General features: G+C 34.6%; 1 protein-coding gene across 9 annotated transcripts in view; it reads right to left on the bottom strand.

The window, feature by feature from the left end:
• Positions 1-22221, bottom strand: part of PTGER3 (prostaglandin E receptor 3) — a 169744-nt gene that overhangs the window by 121494 nt on the left and 26029 nt on the right. For 7 of the 9 annotated variants that reach the window (XM_037024296.2, XM_037024297.2, XM_037024299.2 and 4 more), the window contains exon 2: positions 15307-15486. In XM_037024296.2, the coding sequence (XP_036880191.1) occupies positions 15307-15486 (180 nt within the window). Of the gene's footprint in view, positions 1-4107; positions 5803-9518; positions 10206-15306; positions 15487-22221 lie in introns of those variants that run through there. The other 2 variants (XM_073234123.1, XM_073234124.1) reach the window with 2 other exon arrangements.

The raw sequence follows: 22221 nt of genomic DNA on the forward strand, positions 1-22221 counted from the left end.
TATAAAGTAAATGCAAGAAAAAAATCCCAGTTCTTCATATAAAGATACAAAAATCTTACAGAGTTTGAGGAGTAAATTCCACAGTTCTTAACCCAAAGTTTGACCCCAGGTCTAATTCCAAACTACATTCATTCATACCCTTGAATGTAATCCAACCATAACACTTCTCATCCAAAAGAAGATTCTATGTATTTAATTGGCATCCTAGTTTTCTTTGTCTTTCTCCAAAGGTATCCCTCCCTCTCAAATGGTTTTGTTGGACAAATGAAAAAGACTCTAAGTTTGAGTGGATCATTCTTCATCCAGTGAAATGGAGAATAGTGTTTCCCATTAAGAAACTTTAGGCAATGTAATCATTCATTGTTATTTTAATATTTTTTTCTGAACCTATTATCTTATTAAGACTTACTTTCAGAAAAAAATTTCTCATGTTTATGTTTAAGAGATTTTTGCCTATGTTTTTTTCTAAGAGTGTTATAGTTTCATGTCTTATATTTAGGTCTTTAAACCACTTACAGTTTACTTTTGTGTATGGAGTTAGTCAGTAATCCAGTTTCATTCTCTTACATGTTGCTGTCTAGTTTTCCCAACATCGTTATTGAAGAGACTGTCTTTTCCCAAGCGTATATTCATGGCTCTTTTATCATATGTTAATTGGTCATGTATGCATGGGTTTATTTTTTGACTCTCTATTCTGTTCCACTGATCTATGGGTCTCTTCTTGAACCTGTACCATACTGTTTTGATTACTATAGCTTTGTAGTATAGCTCAAAGTCAGGAAACATAATACCCACAGCTTTGTTCTTCTTTCTCAAGGTTGCTTTGTTTACTTGGGTCTTTTGTGGTTCCATATGAATTTTTTGCTCTAATTCACTGAAAAATGCCTTTGGTATTTTGATAGGTATTGCATTGAATCCTAGCAAGGGAAACAAAAGCAAAAATGAACAAGTGGAACTACATCGAGCTAAATGCTTCTATGCAGCAAAGGATACCATCAACAAAACAGAAATGCAACTTACAGTATGGGAGATTATATTTGTAAATGATTTATCTGATAAGGGGTTAACATCCAATATATATATAAAGAACTCATATGACTCACCACCAAAAAAACAAATAACCCAATTGAAAAATTGGCAGAAGACCTGAATGGACATTTTTCCAAAGAAGAAATACAAATGGACAACAGGTACATGAAAAGATGCTCCATGTCACTAATCATCAGGGAAATGCAAATTAAAACTACAATGAACTATCACCTTATACAGATAGTTGGTCACTATCCAAAAGACAAGAAATAACAAACGTTGGTGAGGATGTGAAGAAAAGGGAACCTGCCTACATTGTTGGTAGGAATGTAAATTGATGCAGCCAGTATGGAAAGCACTGTGGCATTTTCTCAAAAAACTAAAAACAGAAATACCATACAACCTAGTAACTGCATTTCTAGAAATTTACCCAAAGAAAACAAAATCTCTGATTTGAAAAGAAATATGTTCCCCTATGTTTATTGCTGCAATATTTACAATAGCCAAGATAAAGAAGCAACTAAAGTGTCCAAACAGATGAATGGGAAAAAAAAGATTTGGTACATATATAAAATGGAATATTATTCAGTCATAAAAAAGAAATAATCCTGCCAGTTATGACAACATGGGAGGTGAGGAGGGTAAAGAGGATAAAGGAGCACAAAAATCTCAACCATAATATAAGTCGTTTATGGGGATGAAAATGAAGCATGGAGAATATAGTTAATAGTTCTATGACATCTATATAGATAGGTAGTAACTGCACTAGTTGGGGTGAGGATTTAATAATGTGTGTAACTGTTAAATCACTGTGTTGTACACTTGAAACCAATATAATACTGTATATTAAGTATACTTCAGTTAAGAAAATACACTTTAAAAACTTCCTTTCATGAAAAGATGCCCATAAATTACTACATTATTTTTTTAATTATATTATTCTTAATAACAAATAATTACAAAGATCTCTAGACTCCATTTCTCATGCAAATTACATAGAAGTTGGCAGGCAAAAGAGAATCTATCCTTCAAACATTTGCCCTAAACAGTCTCACTTGGTTTAATTCACTATGAGTTAGGGAAAAAAAAGAAGGAATTTAAATAAAGATTTACATATAATTAGGTTGAGCACATTCTGAATAAATGTTAATTGATTCGTGAGAATCCTAAGTATTGTTGACTGTTGTTGCAATTACATTGAAATAGTAGAGATAATGTGAAAAATTAGACCAAAGATAAACTTGAAGATGCAATGATGTTTTCGAGTTATAAAGTAATGGGTGGGTTGCCATTTGTATTTATTTCAGGAGAAAAACAGAATTCAAGATTTGGAGATGCTAAGATTTTATTATTCCTTTTAGCAAATGTTCTGCATGGTTCTAATCAGTCTGATCAGTTCTGTGGAAATCAGAGCAGCCAGGTGAAGAGAAAGCTGGTGAATGAATAAAATATCAGATACACCAAATAATATTTGCCTGCTAGTAATAAAGGAAGAAAGACTCAGTTTTTCTGTTTCTCAGAGACAAAATGTGCTCCATTCTGAAACTGCTATTGCATTTTTCAGAAAGAAGCAATAGCAAAGTTCAAAAACTAAGCAGGAGGAGATGATAAACAGAATGGTTCCACTGCTGACAAAAAGCCTGCGCTCCCTCTCTTCTGTCCTGAATATTGCAAATTCTCTCAGAAGTCCCTCTGTAATTAGGAAGCAAAAGTACTGACTGCTTTTCAGCATCTCGGTAAGTCGGGTCCTGAGGTACCTTGCAAGTCAGACAGAAAGCCAGAAAGGAAAACAAAAGGGCTGAAAGAGATGTATACTTAGTGACCTAAATTGTACTTTTAGTTTTCAGCAAAACCCACAGACCTGGGCAGAAAGTGGAAGCACAGCCTTTCTGTGTAACCATCTGCTGCCAGCCATGGGTGTTCTCTCCCCTCAGAAGCAGTCCTTCATCTAACAAGGAAGGGTCTGGTCATCTGCAGTAGTGTGCACACGCCCAGACTGGACTTACGGACTTGCAAATTTTTGCTGACAGTCTTGTATGTGGAATCTAATCAGTATTATTGGAAAAGCTGCTTCCTACTGCTGCCCAAGATTGTTTCTGACTGAAAATGCCAGGCATTGCAATAGCGTCAAAGCCTTTTTATTTCATGAAGCACTGGAGGAGTCCTCAAAGATAAACTTGAAGCTTCATAAAATAATGACAGTAGTAAGTCTTCGCTATAGTATAATATAATACTATATTATAGTATAGTATATTACATACATGATGATTATATTCTAACCCAAAATCAGGAGAGAACTCCAGCTGCACATCTCACTAACTCTGTGGACTTGGCCAAATGATTTACGCTCCCTAAACCTCAGTCTTCTGATCTGGAAAGTGGTGATAATAATCTATCCTTGGCATTGGCACAAGAATTTCATATCATATGTAAGGTATAATAGGACTCATAAAATGATGTCTGCCACTATTGTTATTATCATTATTATTAATAGTGTTCATGTTTATTTAAAAACATTTTGTTTCTTTTTCTAGGTTTTTGGTTTCTTATATTTTTTCTGTGAAAAAGTCCATTTTAAAGCAGGTGTGGTCACAATGAGTGAATAATTCAAGAAATAATTCAAGACACAGGACCTAGGAAACAGGGTATCTAATAAAAGATAAATGAAAGGATCAATAGCAGAGAAACATAACAAAATGTTGAACTGTGAAGGGGATCAAGATTATCAGATTGGTTTAGGTACTTGGAAAACTGTTAAGATTTATTCATTGCCACAAAGAGAGCTATGAAAATTTAATTTGGTAAGTTCTTAACTGTAGAAAAATATGTCTAAGAAAGGAAATGTGGTCATGGTTCTTCAATTCAGCAGTGAAGAATGTTTACATTGTCATAAAAATGCAAACACTGAATACTGATTTAATAAAAATTGTGTTATAACTGGAGAATAAGTGCAGAAAGACCTAAATCCAGCTAAACATAACATTATATCAGTATATATCTAAAGTTGACGATACAAGAGATAACAACATAAAGACATTAATTAGAAACTTAATGGTATATGCTAGAAAAAATGTTGAAAAACCTGAAAGCAGTGACCTTGGGTGAGCAGAGTGGTGGGGCAGGGCTAGAATGAGAATGGTGGGTTTCATGATAATCCTGTAGCACAATCTGACTTTTTTAAGAGATGCACTTAATATTGTGATTAAAGAAATAAAAGTTATTTTAAAAAATTAAAACACATTTGAGATATAACAGACATCACAGACACACATGCACACACTCACTGATAAGCCAAGTGTATGAAAATCTATACAATCTAATATTTGCGATGGTATTTATTCAGCCAAAAATAAAGACGTAAGTAAGACCCATTACCTAACAACTAAAATTACAGGATTTGGTAGTTTGGATGAGGAGCAAGAAAAGGAGGAGAAAAACTTAACAAGTGGAAGGCATGGTCCCTGTATCCAAGGATCTTGCAACTTAGTTGAGAAAAGAGAACAATTTCATATCATAGGGAAGGGAGAATGAGAACCTAAACACTGTTTTTAGAGAAAAAAGGAGCAGGCACTTTTTATGGGCCTCACTCTCTCTCTCTCCTAGCAGTTTCCTATAAGCTGTTTTTCAAGACGCAAAAAAAAACCCTTGTTTGTGTTTAGCTGACATGATGAGATGTATGTCCTTCCAGAGAAAAAGGAGAATCATGGTTTTTCAGTTGAAAGACGCCACATAGACTAAACCCAATTATACAGATGAGGCAATTCAATTTTAAAAAGCTATATATCTTTCCCAAGTACACACACCCCATGTGGGACCAGAGCCAGTCTCCTAATAGCACTTGAACTGGTGAATGCCCAGAACTAAGGTAGCAAGACTATACTAGTTGCTTGAGACAAGAAAATCATAATTGTAAATGGTGCTCCATTAGTGAAATGAGGTTAATAAAATAACGCTAACCATTATTTACTTGTATGGTGCTTTCAAAACTGTCTTTACCTTCATTGTTTTACTTAATCCTAATAATTCTCTGCTAATGAGAAAATTCACTTACAGAAAGGTTTACTGAAATGTCAAGAGCAAATAACCAGGGAATAGTAAATTAGATAACTGGGCAAAAGTGTTCTGACCACTTGTTCAATGTTGGAAGTTTTCTTTTTCATTATGACCCAAAAAATTTTGGAGAGCATTTTGGTGAAGTGACTTTGTTTTTAAAATACTCTAAGTTATTTTAAATTAAATACACAATCCTTTAGTAGGAGTCAAATATCAATTAATAAAATCAATCAATTAATTATTTCAGCTTTCAGTGAAAATTCTGCTGAAGGGATAGTGACAGGGATAATCAAAATGGACACGGTGGGAGAAAATCAGGGGTAAGGATAAGAGCCATGCATATCTAGTTAGGGTTGCACAACATTTAAGGCAGTGGTATCTCTTTCAGAGCTTGGCAAATACCAGTATTATTTTTCTAAAAATTTTCAAGTAAAAATTAATTTTGTCATCTGAATTCTTAGATGCTAGACAAGAAAAAAAATTAAAGTCAAGGAATGTTAAAAATAAAAAGGCACAATTGCTTTTCCTGTAAATATGGCTTTTCATGGATCTTCTAAGAAGACTTCTAATCAGTGACTCATGAAAATCAACTTACAATGTCATGCCCACCTCATGTGGCTGTCCAATTCAAGCACACACATCCAGAATGTAGGACGCTCTGGTATCAAAGAGTTGTTTCCAATAGACAAATGCCTCAGTGCTCTAGGATACCATTTCCATCTTCCTCAATAAGGCAAGAAATGAAAAGATAAATGTCATTAATTGTTCCTGACTTTTCCCTCTAGAGGAATACAAACTATAAGTGTCAATACAACAATCAACTAATAGCTTTAAGTGGTGGCTTCAAGCATCATTAATTTTACGTGCAAGATCTGTAAGTATATACTTTGCATTCTTGACAGAAAGCATCAGTAAGTTCATCCTTGATGCTTAGTCTAAAGAGCAATGCAAAAAGGTAGTGCACGCAAAAGTGTAAATATGTATGTATCCATATGTACATGTAAGATAACAAATGCAACTATGTAACAGAAAGTAACAGAAAATTACATTCCAACCATTTTGCTTGTGTGCAGGAGACTGCATTTTTTAGGTGGGGTAATATTTTTTTATTTTTTTAGTATTGATTTTTGAATAGTTTCATTTGAAATCTCTCTTGCTGGGCCAGCACAAGACAAAACTGAAACAAGCGCTTTTTTGTAAGGCAACTGCATAGTTGGATAACTTGTAATTTCAAAAAAATAAATGTTCCTTTTCACATGAACTGCTTTTGGCAGTTAGCCCATATTGCTCCCCTTCTGGTAGGGTTTGTGTTGTTTTTCTCCCCACTTTTTAAAATGATTGCTGCTCCTTTTAATAATTCTACCCCGATTACGTTGATTTACTATTATGGGCATATAGTGAGATGTCAAGGAATTTTGGCATTCACAGGGAAGTAATTATGTTGACTTAGCGCCAGTTTTAGATTTTAACTTTCTAACCAAACATGGAAACTCGTGAGGTTCCTTGAATCATAAAGACTCTCTCACAGTAAGAATTCTTAACACGTGTCCACAAATTTCCAAGATGTTCATAGACAGGCTTCAGAAGGGCCGTATAATCTCTGACACTGCATTAAAATTCTCTGCATTTTGTAAGGAGGGGATCCATACCTTTCATCAGATTACCAGAGCCAGGGGGCTCATCCCAAAGTGATTAAGAACCAGTGTTCTACCAGGTATGTTTTATTTAAATCTAAGTTTTAAAGATTTTAATTGGTGGAAATGGTTTCATAGTTATTTTCTTCCAGTGTTCTTTTCAAAATCAGGTTCAAACAAATTCAAAATTATATTCAAGGCCTTACTTTTAAAAAATTGCCTAGAACACCTTACTATACTGATGGACAGTGACTGCATTGGGGTATGGGTGGGGACTTGATAATATGGGTAAATGTAGTAACCATGTTGTTTTTTCATGTGAAATTTTCATAAGAGTGTTTATCAGTAATACCTTAATAAAAAATAAAAAAAATTGCCTAAGAATATTGGCCATAAATACAACCATCCATAGACATTTCTTACTTGGAAGAAATTTATAATAGACTAATGAGTACTCTTGCCAAAAAATATTTATTTTTTTGGTCATATTTGTGATTTAAGTTTTTCAACCTCCCATTCCATAGAAACCAAACTTTCGAGTGTCAGTTTAGAGATTATGATTTAATTCTGTCATCAAAATGAATGGTAATTGTTCCATACTTGAAGCACAGTAGACTGGCCATGAACTCAGAAAGGCATGGGCCAATAAAAGAGACATTTGCTAAAATTTGACCCCTCTTTAATAAAAACCATCTTTCAGATTAAGTAAAGCTGCTACAACTCTGTTACAGAGACCAAATACACAAAAAGCCCACTAAAGACAGTTTGGTAAATCAGCTCTCTCTTACTAAGGCATGTCTGGAAACGTGAACTTAATTAAGAAGAATTATAACAGATATTTAAAGGTCCTGGGAGAAATGGATTCATTCTCTTTAGATATCCCTTTGAGAGATATATAACCCTAGGGCCTCTTATCAAGAACAAAACAGGGATTGAAGGCATCAATAGAAAGATGATACTTTCTGAGAAATCGTACCTCTGCATCTGTGAACAGGCTTATGTGATTACGGAAGTGATTGGGGCCCATGGTGCCCCAGGATTGTTGTTGGGGTAGTGCCACATTTTTGTGCTTTCAGACACAAACTGGCATTCTAGTGCCTGCTGCTTTGGGAAATGCCCGAAAAGTGCCTGTCAGGACAAGATCCCATAGACGGCTTTGTCCTGCACACTCAGGCTCACAGCACCCTGTTGGTGGCCACAGTCCTTGTTCAAGGCAGAGGTTCTCAGTTGGGAACAGGTATGTCTCCCACAGTACATGTAACAATGTCTCAGGACATTTTTGATTGTTTAACTAGGGAGATATTACTGGCCTCTAGTGGGTAGAGACCAGGATGCTGCTAAGCAGCGTGCCATGCACAGGGCAGTCCCACGACAAAGAATTGTCTGGTCCAATGTAACAATGTGCTGAGCTGGAGAAATCCATGCTAAGGCCATGCCATTTTTGCCCACTCTGAGAGGTATAGAGATATGCTCTATTCAGAACCATACTTCTTACAAGGCCACTAGAAGTTAGTCATTTTGAATGGCTTGAATACTGTAATTTTGGGCAGAGTGAAGTGAAAAAACATATAAAATGCTCTCGCGTTCCCCATTGGTACCCACCCTTTATCCAAAATGCAGATTAAATGTTACCTCCTAGAGGAAACAGATTCCTATTTTAGCATCACTGTTCCAGTATTCACTCACAGTACCACATGCTTACTCTAATAGCAGCTCTGATCCAGTTATTTCTTATTCCCTTACTAGATTATAAATTAATTGAAAGTTAAGTGCGTTTCTTTAAAAAAAATCCTTGTCTTAGCACCTATCAGTATGCTTGATACATCACAGGTATACAAAAATATGTTGTCTGGAGGACAGGCTTGGATTCTGAATACCTGCACTCCAACAGGATTTACTCACAACTGTTATAGATGAGCACAGCCACCCCCCAAGGATATCTAAGGATGTGTAACCCCATGTCCTCCAAGGACCTGAAACTAGGCAATATCTCATTTTATGGCATGTAGGTTCACCAACATTGTGGTGGGTATTTCTGGCCTACCAGAAGGTAGTCATACTGAAGATTATCTGAAATGTTTCAGAACAAAGACTGTAGAGCTCATAAGATCTGGCTAGGAGCCTTGAATCCCATGGGAGAAGTTAAGGACAGAGTTCTCCCTGAACCTTTTTATCAGGAGAAAGGAGGGCAAACCTGACATGCTACTTTTAATGAGCGTGGCTTTGCAGTCTATATTCTACAGAACTTCTCCCTTCACCACAGAAGGAAGAGGCAGAATGACCGGACTGAAAGCATAGGACAAAGTACTGGGGCAGCCCAATCGCCATCTCTACTTGTAATCAGTTCACACCAATACTTAGGTGTACGTCTATCAAAGGGTCTTACAACAAGCAAAGGCAATTCTTTTGTTGGCTGCCTGTGGATTACACTAGAATCCACCAAAAAGGGGAAGAACTAAGTTTAGAGTCATTTATAAATGTGTTTTTGTATTAAAAACAAAAAAATCTGAGATTACAACATGATTAAGGTATAATCTTGGGATTTTAAATATGGGTTATAGGTATCATGTTGAAAATGGAAAAAGAGCTCCTCTTAGATTTCTAGTAAGTCAATATTTGCACTGTATACAATCATAAAATATAAAACAAAATGACCTAATTGTTCTAAACAGAAATGCTGTTGCATATTACATTGTGCTACTTGACAAAGCATGTCAAATAGGATTTCAACAAAATGCTTAACATAATTATAAATAAAATATTCCTGACATGAGTTGGCATCAGGAAAAAATGACAGGGACATTTCAGATCATTCAACTTTATTTTCCATTGACACACAACATAAATGACACACATTTATTAAATACAAATACTAGCTATGAATTGAATGCCATCAAAATTTTAATGTTCTTTTCATAGTCTCTTTTATTCTTTGCCTGTAAGGTACTGAAGACCAGCCTTTAAAATACACTGAAAGATGTGTTTAAATATACTTAAGATAACTTCAAAAAAATCTTGACACAAGGGTGACAAAAGTATATGTTCCCACTTAACCACATATGTAGGGATGGGATGCTGAGTAAAAGAGGTAGAGAAACGTATGACTTTCTATCCTGGCTTTACATTACTGATTCAAGTGCCAATGATTTCAGTTCTTATGTAGATACACCATGTAAATAGTACTTACATTCATTTCTTTTAAATCAAGATAATCAGTGCCTATTTTTAACTTGTTTGCTTAAAGAAAATTTCAACTTTATGCTATTTGTATAAAAAATATTTGGTAAAAGAAGAGTGACAAGATAAAATATTTCATATATATATCTCATACATGGAAGGAAGAGACTGCAGCAGTCAGTGATGACTTGCAGGAACTTTACAACTGTTCTTTCACAGAAGAACACTGGCCACTCCTTGCTCTGTTCTACTGATGCTCAAGTGTGTAAAGATAAATTCAGTCCCTTCCTCTTTTTGCTTCTGTGGAATGGCCTAAAAGGATGAAAAATTTTAAAAAGTTGGAAATGTACAGGCTTTCCTCTGTTCTCTACCCCACCTTCATGCCTACTCCAAGTAAGTATCCTTTCAAAAGTTGAAAGAACATTGAAATGAATCAGGAAGTCATATGCATTTTTCTCTGCTTAACATTACTGCATTGATTTCTGCAGAAACTGAAAACCATGCAGAGAAATTACTTTCAAATAACTATTGAAAGTTTGGCGATTGGCTGTATATCTGGTTCACTTTAATTCAAAGGCCAAAATATTCTAATTCTAGAGCAACTAACAAGAACATTTAAGAGCTGCACACTTGAAACTAACCTTATAGGTGAAATCATCTCCTAAATGCTCAAAGAGCCTGAAAAGGCTGATTTATTCTGGATGATCATTGCTTTCCTCCCTATCTTTACTCCCATAATAAAATTGTTTCATCAAAGAAGACTTATTAAAAAACAAACTCAAATCTGTTTCATATATTACGGCATTATCATTCTAAAGATATGAAGCCATACTTTCTCCTCTTGAAAACAATCCCAGCTTCACCAATAGTAAATATTTGTTACTTTCTGTGAGAAAACAGGTTGGAGGTAGAGGGTTGAGGGGGAACAGTCCCATTCCTAATGAAGAAATATGTAATCCAGGAGATTTGGGGCTGCTTATGAAACAGACTAATGTAAAACTTATAAAAATAAATAAAAATGTGTGATATATAATGAATATGGAATATATTTGAACTGTATTTCTAGAGAATCAAATGTACTCATCTTATGGTGTCACAATGTAACAGTTTACAACTCAACTTGCATAAGCCAGAAACCTTTAAACAGAATCCTTATTTTAGGAAAGATCTGTTTTGAAGATACCTTTCCATCTAACAAAAATACATTATTGATCTCTTTTTGAAGAAATGCCTTAATTCCAGACTTGTTAAAGTCTTTCATCAATATGTATAGTCTCAGTTTTCTTTTGTCATTTTGTCTTTTGTCTTTTGTCACTGTGCACTACTCTTTTTCATTTTCTTCAGTTTTACTCAAGATGGACTCAATCCAAAAAAGGTATTTAGGGAAGACATGTGAAAGATTTTACTTGATAACTAACTCCAGATACAAATTCATTATAAAATTGAAACCTTTGGGTGGAAGTAATTCAGGTGAATATTAACTTTCACATGTAGTTAGAATCTACATAAATGATACCAATATGATGGAGTTTTAATTCCAAAATGTTCCCTAATTCTCTGTCTCATGCCTCTTATGGAATCACCACCTGTTCTCTTAGCACACTGAACTGGTATCAGCTTCCTAACAAATGTGCCTATGAGGTTTACATTGATTTTCAAATTTTGTAGATTTGACTCTGTCACAGTTTATGTAATGAAACATCACAGATGCATATTACCTTTTATCAGCATTTTACTGCAACTCAGCAGTCTTATGCACTTAGCCAAAGTATTAATTATTCTTCATTTTAAAAATGATATATTCTCATTCATTGTACCATACTGTAGATTTATTTAGACCTCAATTTTAGCAGATTTTGAGACATATACAAACACAACCCAGAAATAAAAAAGCATCTGTGAAGATCTGGCATACTTGATAATCTAAACTTTTTGTATAGGTAAATCATAGAAATTTTAATTATTTGATAAGCTTTAATATGTTTGTGGTGATAAATATTCTGCAATCTTTTTGTGTCACTCAGCCTGTAGTATCCTGTCTATTTCAAAGAAGGTTTTGGTGTTAAAGTATGAAAAGAAGTAGGCTATATATGTGCCTAAAGTTACAAAGCACACAATTTTTCTATTTCCTGTTTCTTACTAAATCCAATGCAAAATGCCTATTAAATGATCATTGACATGCCCAAGATCAAAAGCCAATCACTAAAAGCATTAAATAAAAGGCCTAATTCACTTGAAAAGCTCAGAATACTGCCACAGATTGACCACCTTCTTAAAATATTGTTTAGTCAGAGTTTCTAGTTTGTCTACTATTTAATGTCAGCATGGTTACAGGGGCTTTTAAGGTTAAGTTTTACGTTAGTTTCCACAATTTTATTCCATAACATGACTGAAAGTTCTTTTATATGATAAAGAAGTATGAAGGAGAAATATATGTGCACTTTTAAATTCATAGTCATCTAAATCTGACATACATTTGCTTAAAGTATCTTGGTATACATTAGGTAAATTTGGTAAACCTGGAGGTAGTATATCTTGTTTCTTCAATTTGAAATATTTTTAGGATATCCATCATATTTATTTGGTTTGAAAAGTTAACTGCTCTTATTGGATATCATGTCATCACTCTCTTCTATGACACAGCACAGATGCATAAATTCATTGTTTAGAAGATAGAGACTGCCTTGTAAAATCTATTATAGTTAATTATGCACATATTTCTGCATTCCATGTGATTTCATAGGCTCCATTTTATTAAACTGTGAAGTTTAGAAATTGTTATAACTTATGCATGCATTTTTGTTCCTGCTCAGATATATGCAAACATAAACTAAGTAAATGAAAGTGAATTTAAAGACCAATGAGCTTACACTTGAAAACAGACATACTCTTCTGCAGTGACCTTAGAAGTCCACTTATGAACCACACCTAGGACCTCTGCAAAATGTCTCTGAAATCTAACCTCCACTGTCATCCAAAGTCTGAAATCATTTGGAACTTACATTTCTTACCAGGTTTTTCCCTGGACTTACAAATGGCTGCCCAGGTAACAAAACTCATATGCCATTTACACAATTTTTCCTTTTCCACTTCCTTTTCAAGCTGCCATTCATCCACTCCTACCATGTATCCCTGGGCAGGAATTTATTTTGTAGTTAAGGATAAGTTTCAGGCTCTTTTGTCTTTACGTATTTCTCTAGTTTGATGAAAAGTGATATTTCTTTAACAGTAACCTCCATTTCCATTTGGAAGTATCAGTCTCTTAAATTACTGACACAAATACAGCATTTTGTTGTACAGCAATAGGACCCTATGAATTTCAACATAAATTCCTATTTCTTTAATTAAACAGAGATTATTCACTCTATCAGGTTGGTGGACTGTAATGGCATGAAGAACTGCAACCACATGGTGGGTGCCTCACTGATGGGCACTTAGTTTGGGCAGACATTTACTCATTCATTCACTGAACAAATATTGAACATTCTCTATCTTCTAAGGGCTGTCTGGGTGCTGGAAGGAATAACCCGATCACACTCATCCACCTGAAGCCACACCATGTGTGTTTATTTGATTACTTGGGGCCAGAGGACCATTCAAAAGGTAAAGCCTCTCTCTTATTAAGTCATTTAAGTGCACTTTTTCCAGAAAAAAAGTAGGTAGTTTTGCCTCATTTCCCTTCAGGTGACCTGTGAGATAATCCAGTTCTACAGCATACAGAGATTTTATAATGAGGCTTTAATATAGTTATTTATTATTTTTTTCTAAAACTTAGAGTAACAGAACCATCATGAATTATTTAAGTACTCTCAGTAGATTTTGTCTTCCCACTCAATTTTATATGGTCATTTAAGTTAGTTCCTGATTGATCTAGGCTGGTGTACATAATAATCTGATAGACATACTGTCACCTGTTAAAATTAATTGTTTCCCAAATGCCTACTAAACACAAAGAAAAAAGTTACTATAAAGAAGTATAAATTTCAAGTTATTTTTTAAAACTAGGAAAGCAATAAACTAAGTTGCAAGTTAAAATCTTCACAAGAAAATATTAAGTTTGCATGTAAAATGTAAATGTAAATGTGAAATGTTGATTTTGTCAAATGAACACTCCAAAGAATACCAAAAACAATTTTTATAGGTTTAACTTAAAAGATTGTATTTTTAGCAAGGCATTTTTTTTAAAGGGCAATTCTCAAAATTTAATGTAGTGATCTACTTGTGCCAAAAAGATATGGAGCTTGGCTATCAAGGCTTGCATACATGCAGACTTAAGAAAAACACTTTAATAATAAATATTTAGATAGAGCTACTTTGTGGAGAAGGCAGAGAAAGTTCTGAGGGATGGGGGATCAATATTAACCTTCTTAGCCTATGAATAGGCCAGCCTATGGAAAGGCTTCCCAGGACTTTCAATATATTCATTGGTCTTAGAATCAGAATTAGTATTTAAATATCCAGAAGACTGGAGAATACTTTTGGTGGAAAAATTAGGGAAGATAATTAACCAGAGAACCTATACTAAGTGATCAAATCAGTCCTTAATAGCATTTTCAAAAATCACTTCACTGACAGTTTCATGAACCTTCAGTTTCATGAACTTTATCCAGGCTTTTAGGAACTAAAACTGTATTCAAAATATAGAACATTTAACAACTTGGATAATCAGAAATTCTGCCATATTTGTAATAAATGGAATTGGCTCTTATTTAGATGATAAGTGAACCTAATTACAAACTGGATCAAAACTTAAACTTTGTAAGTTTAGCAGCTAATTTACATACTGAGCAATATATAAATAACACCAATACCAATAAATATTGTGGACACATGATTCATTTTGTTTAATCCTAACTCAACTCTTTTAAAAATATAAGAAGAGCATAACACAGAGAGAAAGAGAGTGAAAGACAACACGAAGACCAAGGTCTTTGAACAAAAGCAAACCACTGCTTATCTTTGATGATCTGTGCATTAAATCCCCTATGTACTCAGAATACTGGAATACTAACTTTCTCTGCCTCACCCCCATCACAGACCAAGATTATTTATAAAAAATGTTTTCATCTCATAAACATCACATATTCAACTACAAATGGCAGAGACGCCAAAACACTGTCTGTTATTAGTATATTTTTCTTTGTGTTTCAATACTTTCGGCACATAGGGGATTATCTATGCTTCTGAAACATTTAGCCTTAGATTAAAAATTCTACTTCAACGCATAAACAGTGGCATGCCAGAGATGCCTAAATTCACAGTAAGGTTTAAGGATATCTGTTGCCAAAAGCTATGGACATGCAAACTGATTAAGTATTCTCTTTCAGGCCCCTGTCTGTATTATTTCATTGGATAATGAGATAGGCTGCCCTTTCTGTCCATCATTAGAGCAGCTGGAGACAGCATTTGCTACCTGGCAAAACTTTTGAAGAAGGATCTTTCTTAGCAGCAGATAAACCCAGGGATCCAAGATCTGGTTCAGTGAAGCCAGGCGAACAGCTATTAAGAAGAAGTGGCATTCTTTCTGCTTTTCTGTGTGTGTCTTGCAGTGCTCAACTGATGACTGATTGAAGATCATTTTCAACATCATTATCTAAGAAAGAGGGACAAATAATTGTTCCAAAAATTAATAAAGTCATATGCATCTCCTCTGTACAGTACTTTGCACATAGTTTACAATTGGTTGTTGGATTGAAATAATTAATTCAAGCAACATTTGTACTCACAGAACATAGCCCTGAATTACAGAAGACAAGTCTACAGATTTTCCCACATTTTTGGCTATTTGACATGTAACTTAAAAAACTGCATGTTCTCAGGCTCTTGGTCTTTGGGATTTAAGAAGCTTGGAATGTCAAAACACATCTCAAAATCAGCCAAAGTCATCTGTCTTGTTGCAGAAAATACCAATAGGTTGACACCCAATGAGAGCCAACACTTCAACATAACCAAAACATATTTAACCTTAAACTCCAGAAGCTCTAACTAAAAGAATTACTGAAGAAAAAGCAAAAGGAAAAAATGGGGAAATCACAATATTAATATCAGCATTTTCTGAATGCTTACAATATGCCAGGCATTGTGTCAAGTCCTTCATATGCGCTTAGTAAACAATGTAAAATAGGTATTAATACCATTTCTTTTTAAAAATTGCAGACACCAAGGCTTAATGATGTAAAATGGCAGAGCCAGATTTAAATACTGGTTCATTAACACCACATACATAATAGGGTATTTTACATTTTTTTGTCTCTCCCTCCTCACCACACCATGCACTAGAATGTAAACTTCCTGAGGGCAGGGTTTGGGACTATTTTTCCCCCACCAGCATATTCCCCAGACCTAGATTAATATTTAGCACATAATGCTTAATAAATACTTGCAAATGGATATATTACATGACATATATGAATATAACATTATAACACATATAACAAATATTTATATTTGAATGAAGAAGTATTTGTGATTTGCAAGAAGAGAAAAATGAAGGTTCATATGTATCTGAAAAGATATTCAAGCTCATTAATCATCAATAAAGTGAAAAATATGAAAAAATAAGATTTTTGTACCTGCTAGTTTGATGAAAACGAAGAAATATGACTTTTCCAAATGTTAGTGAGGATGTGGAGCAAAAGACTCTTACACTACCAGCAGGAGAGTGAACTGGAGTAAACACCTTGGAAAACATCTGGGCGCTTTTACTTCTGGGCATCTGGTACCTCCTAGCAATCCTGCTCGGAACATGTTGTCCCGAATTCTCACCCCAGGAGTTGCATGTGTAACTATTAATTACAGCATTGTTCATAACAGCCAAAAGAGCAGGAACAACCCAAACAAGGGTTCATAACTGAAGGCAAAATAAGGTGCTGACTTTATAACTTGCTCCTACATTTGTTTTTCTAGATGGGCATAGCTATTAAACACCTGAAATGTGGCTAGAGCAAATTGAGATGCTGAAATAGGTATTGATTATATAATGAAATGACATTTTGATACATTACATTAAATAAAATGTTATTAAAATTAACCTCACTTGTTTCTTTTTACCTTTTTTGAAATGTTACTACTAGAAAATTTGAAATTACATATGGAACTTGCATTTGCTGTTCACAGTACATTTCTACTGGATCCAGTGTCTCTCTTGAGGACCACATTTATTTGGATATTCTTCTCAGGTCACAGATCCCAAACTGAAGTCAATATCCCTGTGCATCCAAAACAACCCAAATCCACAAACCCACAGTCCCAACAATGGAGCTTTCATTCCTATGGACACCCTGGCCCAGCAGCATGTCAGAGTTGTCTTTGAATCCTTCTTTTGGTTCGTCTTCTGTAATGCCTTTTGCTTTTGCACCAATATCGTCCTAGTTCAGCTCCTTCTTTCATCTCATTATAGTAGTAACAGCCACTGAGATGATGAACATAGATGTCAACACATCAGAGATTCAGATCCTGAACCCAAGCTTTGATCAAACTCTCACCAGCTATAAGCCTTCAGTGTGGTCTTACTGGATACAATTGAACCACAGTTTATTTTTAAACAAATCACTAGCAAAGGAGACGGAAATTTCCACATTTAGCTTATAGGACAAATTCATCCCCTGGGGCTTAAGCCATAGCCCTTGATCAAATTACTACCTAATACCTGAACAAAATTATGGTTCCATAAACAAATAAGAAGAGGGGTGATGGGGAGGCAACCAGCAGACAGCCATACATTCTGATTTGTAGTTTCTTTCAAAGGAATTTTTTCCAAGGGATTTGTTTAATAAAAGCAAAAGTCAGCTGTTCAAAGAAGTGGACTTTCAGTGGGGTATTATCTATTCTAGCAATAAACTGTAAACATATAAATCTCTAACATCAGGAGCAAAAAAATACATCAGGAGCTGTATTTAATAAAACTATAGACTGAAGATAAAGAAATGGAAGTTATCCACATGGGAAAGGAAGAAGTATATTGTTAGTTGCAGATAATATAATCTTACATGTAAGAAAATCCTAAAGACTAAAAACTTTTGGAACTAATCAATGAATTCAGTAAAGTTTCAGGATATAAAATCAAATATACAAAAATTAGTTGTTTCCATATGATAAAATATCTGAAAAGGAAATAAGCAATCTCATTCACTACAGCACCAAAAACAATAACATGCCTAGGAATAAATTTAACCAAAGAAGTGAAAGATCTGTGCAATGAAAACTACAAGACTTTGGTGAAACAAACTGAGGTACAAACAAAGGGAAAGGTCTCCTGTGTCTGTAAATTGGAAGAATTAATATGGTTAAAATGTCAATACTACCCAAAGCCTAGATACACTGTGATCCCTACAAAATTCCAATGGCATTGTTCACAGAAATAGATAAAACAATCCTAAAATTTGTACAGAACTAAAGAAAACCCCAAATAGCCAAAGCAATCATGAGAAGGAAGAACAAGGCAAGAGGCATCATACTCCCTGATTTCAAACCATACTACAAAGCTATGTAATTAAAACCATATGGTACTGGCATAAAAATAGACACACGGACCAATGGAACAGAATAGATAACCCAGAATCAAACCCTCACATGTATGGTCACCTAATACTTGAAAAGGGAGCCAGGAATACTCAGAGGGGAAAGGACAGTCTCTTCAACAAAATAGTGCTGGGAAAACTGGATAATCAAATGCAGGAAAATGAATTGGACCCACTCCCTCAGACCACTCTCAAAAACTAACTCAAAGTGGACTCAAGACTAAACACAAGACCTGATATTATGGAACTCCTAGAAGAAAACAGAGGGAAGAAGGTCCTAGACATACGTCTTTGCAATGATTTTCTGGATATGACACTAAAAGCACAAGTGACAAAAATAAAAATCAACAACTGGGACTCTGTCAAACTGAAAAGTTCTACAAGCAAAAGAAACAGTCAGCAAAATGAAAAGGCAACCTATGGAATGGGAGAAAATATTTGCAAACCCTATGTTGGGTAAAGAGTTAATATCCAAAATATAGAAAGAATACAGCTCAGCAGCAAAAAAAAGAACCCAAATAATCCAGTTAATAATTGGGCAGAGGATCTGTGTAGACATTTTTCAAATAAAACCCATAAATAGCCATCAGATACATGAAAATAGGCTCAATATCACTAATCATAGGTAAGCTCAATTCAAAAGCATAATTAGGTATCACCTCAAACCCTTAGAATGTCCATCATCAAGAAGACAAGAAATAAATGTTGGTGAGGATTGGAGAAAAAAGAACCTTTGGGCACTGTTGATGGGAATGTAAATTGGCTCAGCCACTATGCAAAACAGTATGGATGTTTTTCAAAAATTAAACAGAGAACTACCTACCATATGACCAGTAATCCTACATCTGGATATATATCCAAAGGAAACCAAATAAGCATTTCAAAAAGATACCTGCACTCCCCTACTTATTGCAGCATTATTTATAATAGCCAGGATATGAAGACAACCTTAGTGCTCATCAATGGATGAGTGGATAAAGAATACATGCTATGCGTACAATGGAATATTATTTAGCATGAGAAATAAGGAAATGCTGCCACTTGCAATAAATTGGATGGCACTTAAGGGAATTATGCTAAGTGAAATAAATCAGACATGGAAACAGAAATAATGTATGATTTTACTTATATATAGAATCTAAAAAATCCAAGTGCATGGAAATAGAGAATAGAAAAGTGGTACCAGAGGCTGGGGAGTTAGTTGGTCAACTGGGGAGAATTTAAGAGTAAAAACTTGCAGTTAGAAGATGAAATAAGTTCTGTATATCTAATGCACAGCAGAGTGATTATAGTCAATGATACTTTGTTATAAACTGCTATGTTAAGAGACTAGATCTTAATTGTTCTCAACACAAGAAAGAAATGATAATAATGTGATGTGACAGCTAATGCTACAGTGGTAATCATATTGCAATATATAAATGTATCAAATCAACATGTACTCCTTAAATTTAAACAGTGTTATATGTCAATTATATCTCAATTAAAAAATCCAATTTTTAAATAAATAAATAAGTAAAATACAGCTTTTTTGTGTAATAGTACATATAAGAATTAAGGGAAAACAGAATGTAAGATCGTACTATGTATACAAAGTTTTATTATTATTGTAATTAAAATTATGTAAAATACACAGACTTGAGGAAGGCAGTGGAATTATTACTATCAAATAATTTAATATTAAACAATCATAAAGTTATTTAAAATATTTTATGTACACAAAAACATTTCAAACGATTTAGGAAAGTCTTACTTAAGGAAGTTGTTGATTATTCCCTTCATTAATAAATGAGAATTACTATACACCAAATTTATTTAAAATAAATATATCTACATAAGTATATTCTGCTGCTGGCTTATGGTCCTGTGAACTGAATGCTGCCTCCCATGGTGGTGTGCAGATGGTGCCCCCCAAAGATATCCACAACCCAGTCTGGGGGCCTGTGAATACGTTATCACACATGGCAAAAGGACTTTGTAGATTGATTAATATTAAGGGCCTTGAGATGGGGAGGTTCTCTTGGATTATCTGGGTGGGCTGAATGTAACGATGTGCACTCATAAAATCTAAGAACATTTTCTATCTGTGGTCAGAGAGAAACAGTTTCTACAGAAGAATGGTCAGAGAGACCTCTACAGAGAGATACTAAGTTGCTGGTTTTGAAGATGTAGGAAGGGAGCCACAGGTTAAGGAATAAAGACATCCTTTTGAAACTGAAAAGATGAGGAAATGAGTCTTTGGCTTTTTCTTGAGAGTTCCAAAAAAGAACGTAGTCCTGGGGACAGTTTGCTATTAGCCCAGTGAGAGCCATGTCAGGCTTCTAACCTACATAGCTCTAAGAGAAATTTGTGTTGTAAGCCATCAAGTTTGTAGTAATTTGTTAGAGAGCTACAGTGGAAAACTAAGTTAGCTATCAACAAATGTGGAGAGAGAATGGGGAGGAATGAATTTGAAGATGATTTATTATCTCTCATGGATAAAAAAAAAGTCTTAGCAAGCTTGTTTACTTTGTTCACTTTCTTAGGAAACTTTTTAAAAACATGAATAAAGTAAAAGTAAACTTAATCCTAACTCCTGTCTAAATTACATCAATTTCTAAATTTGCAACATCTGAAAGTGCATTCTTATTATTCTAGTGACATCAGTTAGATTTCAGTGTGTTTGCCTTAAAGGTGTAAAATTATATTTTTAATTCAGTTGCCTTTAAGAGAAACACGTGCCCATTAATTCTTCTGTCTTCTTTTTATGAACTATTGGAAAGGTTTTATCTAGCTCTTTCAGCCCCTCACCTCACCCAGTAATTAAATATATTTGACCACTTAACTATCTTCCAGGAAGTGTTCTGGGCCTGGTGTAAAATGATCTAAAAACTCATTTAAGTTACATTGTTATTTTCTTTTATAACATAAAGTATTGAATTTCTTTAACAGTTATCAGTGAAATCTACAAAGTTACTTATTAAAATGGAATTTTAGTCATTTTACACAGTCCTCTGTCATTTTAAAAATAATTTTTGTGAGGCTAATAATTTTAAATTATTTTTATTAAGCTAATATAGGTTTCACAGGTGTTACATTGGTTAGTCCACTGTAATTTCCTGTAATTTACTATTGACAATACAGTAATTATAAAATTATGTAACCAAGCTGGGTAAGCAATAGCTGGCACTTGGGAGAGACACTCTAGCTTTTCCCAGAAATCATGAGGTGGGTAATGTGAAGACAACTGGAATTACAGGCTGTGAGCAAGAGAGAGTCATTTCCAAATGGCAGCAGGAATGGAAGTAGGACTCAACACCTCATCTAATTGTGAACATAATGCAAATTAGCATCTATACATCAACACCAATTTCCCTAGACTTAAAGAGCTAAACAGTGGTTACAATTTTTGCAAATATGTTTTAGACATTCAAACTTTGGGAGAAAAGGTTTGTCATGAATATGTAGATTCGATAGAATTAATTATTCCTATTAGTCCAATTCAAAACCTTACACAAACAGAAATGCTTGGACAATACAGAGGCTCATTTTTTTCTTAGCAAATACATGAATACTTCGCACGATTGCTCCTTTCAAACAGCCTCATAGAGTGATCTGGGCCAGGGAGTGATGAGACTAAGTCTAGCGGACTGGAGCTGCAGCAATTCCGCTAGCGTTTTCCCCAGGCTTCATGTGACTCTTCTAGGCCTTTGGCCTCTCTGCAGGTCATCAACAGGAACAGAGAGCTTTTTTTGTACCCATGATAACACATCTGTGATAACACATCTGTGGAAGTGACTCCTAAATTCTCCATCCCTGCCTAGGATCCA

The sequence above is a fragment of the Manis javanica genome, chromosome 4 (assembly GCF_040802235.1).
Source record: "Manis javanica isolate MJ-LG chromosome 4, MJ_LKY, whole genome shotgun sequence".
Classification (NCBI taxonomy): domain Eukaryota; kingdom Metazoa; phylum Chordata; class Mammalia; order Pholidota; family Manidae; genus Manis; species Manis javanica.